We start from the raw sequence: 4,834 nt of genomic DNA, 5'->3' as shown, positions 1-4,834 counted from the left end.
GGATTAACTTGAATCTGTCAATTCAGAAGAGTAAATAAATGTGTCAGGTTTTGAGTTTGAGATGGTGGTTGGTGTAAACCTACGGAAAACATGTTAAATGTCCTCTGAGAAAACCATCTGTCTCACCCATTAGGTAAAATTTGTACTCAAAAATGAATTTTGTGGCTATTTCAGAAACAAACAAAAGGAGAGTAAAGTGGGGTAATGAAGGAAATGCCAGCTCCTATGGAAGCATGAAATATTTGAAATACTTAGGCTTACAGGTGAAGAGTGTGTTGTTATAGCAATTGCCTGTTGCTTCCTTTTCTTCCCTGTCACTGTTTGGAGTTGATCTCTGCAGTTCTCCCAGCTGGATTTCATCATCTAACTCCTCTGAACAAGGGTTCAGAGTTCCTTCCAGTCTGCTCCAGTTGCTTCTCAGCACTGGCATTGTTTGTCAGTGTGTGCTTTTGACCTTCTTTCGGCCTGTCCACACGCTGCTGTGCAGACATCTGGAATGCATCAGCTACACGTTGCAGACCTTCTACAGCCTCTAGTTGCTTCCTGTGTTCCTGAGAATGGTCGAAATCACACCTAAATCTTTCTATGCAACTGCTGCCTTCCCAGGTATCTAAATCCTCCTACAGTGTCTACACAGCCACCTGACCAGCCAATACAAAACAGCTTGCTGACAAGGTATGTCTACTAGGATCAGCCACACCTCCCTTCTGATTAATGACCAGTTTTGAGGAGAGGGGCAAGAAAATTAGCAAGAGTGGGCTTTTGTTTTCTGTTACCTTTAGCTAATAACGTTCAAATATTCAAGGGAAGGGAACCCAGAGCAGAACATCTCTGGCAGTATGCTCCACGCAGGCATCCATGGGGCTGGTGGGCACTAATCAGCAGTGTCCTGCCCAAAGGCTGATAGCTTCAGCTTCCTCTTCCCTGCCTCACCAGCTTTTTCTGGTGGTGTAAATAGAAGCTTCAGAGAGGACATGGTGAGGAAAAGTCCAGTCCAGACCTTGGAAGGAGATGGGAGGAGGACTAAGCTTGGAATGCTTCATGGGAATAGGCACAAATGTCTCCCTTTCAGCACAGTCTTGTCACATTTCAGGAGGCTCCATGAGTTGTGCTGTGGACATACTTATGTCCACATAGGACTGCTATGGCCACAGGGCTTCTCACTTATTTTGGTTGCCAACAGGTCATGCCACTTTCTATCTGCATTAGTGTGTAGGCAGGGAAACTGTGGAAGAGATGTGTGCGTAGGTAAATTTGTCTGATGGCATGGAAGTGGACGGATGTGCGTTGTTTCAGATCGCTAACGTGATCTAACGGTGGCACTTGGGAGGCTTGCAGGACACAAACCTCATAATGAGCTCAGTGAGGCCAGGCGAGTAACCAGAGGCTCCCCTGAACATGCCTGAGATAAAAATAGTAATTTGTGAACTGAAGGCAACCATGATGTCTGTGGAACCGCGAGGGCTACAGCACGCAGGCACCGCTGGCAGTGAGAGAGACTTGGTTCTTGTGGCCTCCATCTTCGCGAATCCCGCCGCCATCCCAGGACACGCAGGTATTACCGGCCGCTCCGTGGGAAGGCCCGCGCACGCGCGGCTGCGGGTGGCACGAGCGCCCCAGTGCGCGCGCGCCGCGGCCCGGAGGTGACGTCAGGAGGCGGTGCCGCCAGCCCGCTCGCGGCCTCCTTTGTGCGGGGCGGCGCGGCACGGCCGGGGCGATGCTGTCGGGGGGAAAGAAGGCCGCGGAGGCGGCGGCGGGCGGCGAGGGCGGCCCTGAGGCGCCGGTGCCTCCTCCCGCCGCGGCGGGGGCCCTGGGCTCCTCTGCCGAGAGCGGCGGGGCTGCGGAGCGCACTCCGCGCAAGAAGGAACCGCCGCGGGCCTCGCCCCCGGGCGGTCTGTCCGAGCCGCCGGCCGCCGGCGCCGCCCCTGCGCCCAGCGCCGAAACCACTGGCATCGCCGAGACCCCCGAGGGTCGTAGGACCAGCCGCCGCAAGCGGGCCAAAGTAGGTGGGGGGGGGGCGGGGTGCTCGGGCTACGGGCCCGGCCCCGCCGGCTTGGAGCTGCGGCCGGAGCGGGGGGGGGGGGGGGGGGGGTCTGGCGGGTGGCGCGTGCTCCGGCCGTTGGGCTGCCAGGTCCTGCCCCTCCGTGAGGCGGCTCGCGCCGCCCGGGACGGCTCCCGGGGAAGGGGCCGGTGGGGCAGGCGGCGGGCCGGGAGTCCCCGAGACCGCTCCCTGCCCGGGGGGTGGGGGGGGGCGCTGGGCTGAGCAGACTTCCCTGGCCCGGTCGGGCGTTACCGGGCGGCGCCGGTGCGTGGGGTGCGGGTGCTGCCCGGGGAGGCGAGTTCTCATGCAGGATAAACGTACAGACGTGTAAGAAGCTAATGAGGGTTAAGGTCTCGTATTGTCACAGCTGACCTTCATAAGGTCTGGGGAGAACTTGTGCACTTTCATAAAGGAGAGCAGTCTGCAACAGTCCTCGGAACTTTGTAGGGCTTCCTGGTCAGATACCGAGCAGTAAAAAAAAGAACCAAACACACCCTAGCATTGCATCTGAGTTTTTGTGATCTTACGTTTTCGTGAGCACATTCCTGTTGTTACTAGGGGTGTGTGGATGCAGCTTGTCGTGGGGATTATGTGCATGGAATGATGCTGGTATTGCAAGGTGTAAAGGTGATGGCCACACTCAGTCCACCGTTCTTCAGCTTCCCTCAGTTGGCATTGGAGAGTTGAGCCAGTGCTGTGTTAAGGGTGAGATTTAGCAATGAAATCTAAAGGCCGTAAACAGCTTCCAGTAACTTGGGCCTGTGGTATGTAATTCTCATATCTTATTCTGAACATCCGAGAACATTACCTTTTTTTTTCTGAAACTTTTTCTCAGAAACTTTGTTGCAGAAGACTTTGAAGATCTTGGCTGTGCCCAGAGCTGGGTGTGTTTGATATGGAAGCTGAAATTACTTTCAGGAATTCTGTCTGTTGTACTGTAGCTGTGGCATTGAATGTCTTGCTCTTCAGAGCTCTTACATGACAAGGTAGCTGGACTAGTCCTTTGCATATAGGAACTGTTGGGTAGGTCAGTCTGGTGCATCTTTTAAACTGAAAGAGGGTAGATGTAGATTGGACATAAGGAAGAAATTTTTTACAGTGAGGGTGGTGAGACACTGGAACAGGTTGTCCAAAGACGTTGTGGATGCCCCATCATTGGAAGTGTTCAAGGTCAGGCTGGATGGGGCTTTGAGCAACCTGATCTAGTGAAAGATGTCTCTGCCCATGGGAGGTGGGTTGGACCAGGTGATCTTCAAAGGTCCCTTCTTATCCAAACCATTCTGTGATTCTGTGATCTTCAGAGGCAGCATACCTGGCTTTTACTTGCTTTATAGTGGTCTGCTAACAAGTAGGAATTAGTGCACTATCTGTGGGTTGTATTTTGGTGATGTTTCTCTGCATTGACAATACCCATTTGCTAAGGGCATTAATCTCTTTTAACACAGTATATCCCCATGATCACTTCAGTCTAGCACAAAGTTGTCTTACTGCGAATGTTTGTGGTGTGAACTCAGTTGGGGAGGGTATCCAGGTTAAAAATAAACCTAGGGAAAAGCTTAGTTTTTTATAGGACTTGATTGTTTTCTGACAGTTGTGTGAGCTCAAGGAGGATGGAAGGCTTCAGAGGGCCTTAGGGCAAAACTAGTTTGTGTTAGTTTCAAATACCTGTCATACTGTTCTTGTGATGCTGTGGGATCGTTGTAACTTGCTTCAGAGTGGGAGATCACAAAAGGTCCTAGTGGTGCAACATTTGCTCAACAGCGTGAAAAACTGAATGTGCTGGACAGGATGGAATGAATGTAAATATTTGAAAGGTAGAAGATCATGGGGTGTGTTAGCGTGTTGCTGAATTTAGGCTTTCCTATACACGGGCTTCACAATGCTACTTTGAAATGTACCCATTATTGCCCTTTCTTAATGACTGAACTTCAACTGTGAAAGATTTGTCATTTTTATGATGAGAAATGCAGAGTTGCTTTTGTCATCTCATGGGAGAAGCTGACCTGTAGGATGTTGGAGGTACACTAGCTGCTTTCGCTTTATTTTTCCCATGGCTGCATATTGTGAGAAGTCCTTTTTTTCCTTTCCAACAGGTAGGGAAATTCAATAGCAATATACAAAGCTTTCTTACTTTGGAAAAAAACTTGGTTTATTAAACAGTATGAGATGCATCCTTTCTAGGTTATTTCTTGGGGTTTCCATGTTTCTTTAAGTTGGAGTGAGTCTTTTTAGCTGGTAATATTATTTATTTTTACTGGAGAACAGAACAAAACATATATGGCAATAAAGTTGGGCGGGGGTTTTTTTCAGTCTTGTGTTGAGCCACTAGTGTGACCATCCTGGAGAGGAGACAAATGTGATCCTCTGTATGAGGGCAAGATTTCCAGTAAACGGGAGACTATCTGTGCAAGATACATCTGTGTACAGGACATGGGTGGGATTTCCTCAGGAAATCTTGTGTACATTTCTGGTCACCCATGTTTGACAGATAAATTCAAGTTGGAACATATGGAATAGACACAGAGGCAATTTTTTATCCTCGAGTTTGACAGGGAGGTGAGGGAGGGGAAGATAACTAGAGAGGTTAAATGATGATGTAACAAATACACATAAGCTGGGCTCAATATGAGTAGAAAGTTCCTACTACTGGACAGTTGGGTGCTGAAGACATTTGTTTTTAGTGGAGGTAAAAACACATGGAACTTGTTAAGCTATTGAAGATTTTATAACATGGTAGCTGTAATAAGACTCTGGACAAGGTAACTCAGGCCTTTTCTCTGAGCTGTAAGCAGT

General features: G+C 49.8%; 1 protein-coding gene across 4 annotated transcripts in view; it reads left to right on the top strand.

Moving 5' to 3' along the window:
- Positions 1–1,670: 1,670 nt before the first annotated feature.
- KDM1A (lysine demethylase 1A) overlaps positions 1,671–4,834 on the top strand; it is a 49,283-nt gene continuing 46,119 nt past the window's right edge. For 2 of the 4 annotated variants that reach the window (XM_052810925.1, XM_052810924.1), the window contains exon 1: positions 1,671–2,002. In XM_052810925.1, coding sequence (XP_052666885.1) covers positions 1,718–2,002 — 285 coding nt within the window. In that variant the 5' untranslated portion in view covers positions 1,671–1,717. The remainder of the gene's footprint in view (positions 2,003–4,834) is intronic. The other 2 variants (XM_052810923.1, XM_052810922.1) reach the window with 1 other exon arrangement.

Source organism: Harpia harpyja, chromosome 16, assembly GCF_026419915.1.
Source record: "Harpia harpyja isolate bHarHar1 chromosome 16, bHarHar1 primary haplotype, whole genome shotgun sequence".
Classification (NCBI taxonomy): domain Eukaryota; kingdom Metazoa; phylum Chordata; class Aves; order Accipitriformes; family Accipitridae; genus Harpia; species Harpia harpyja.
The sequence above is the reverse complement of the archived record's forward strand: the minus strand, read 5'-3'. Positions and strand labels throughout refer to the sequence as shown.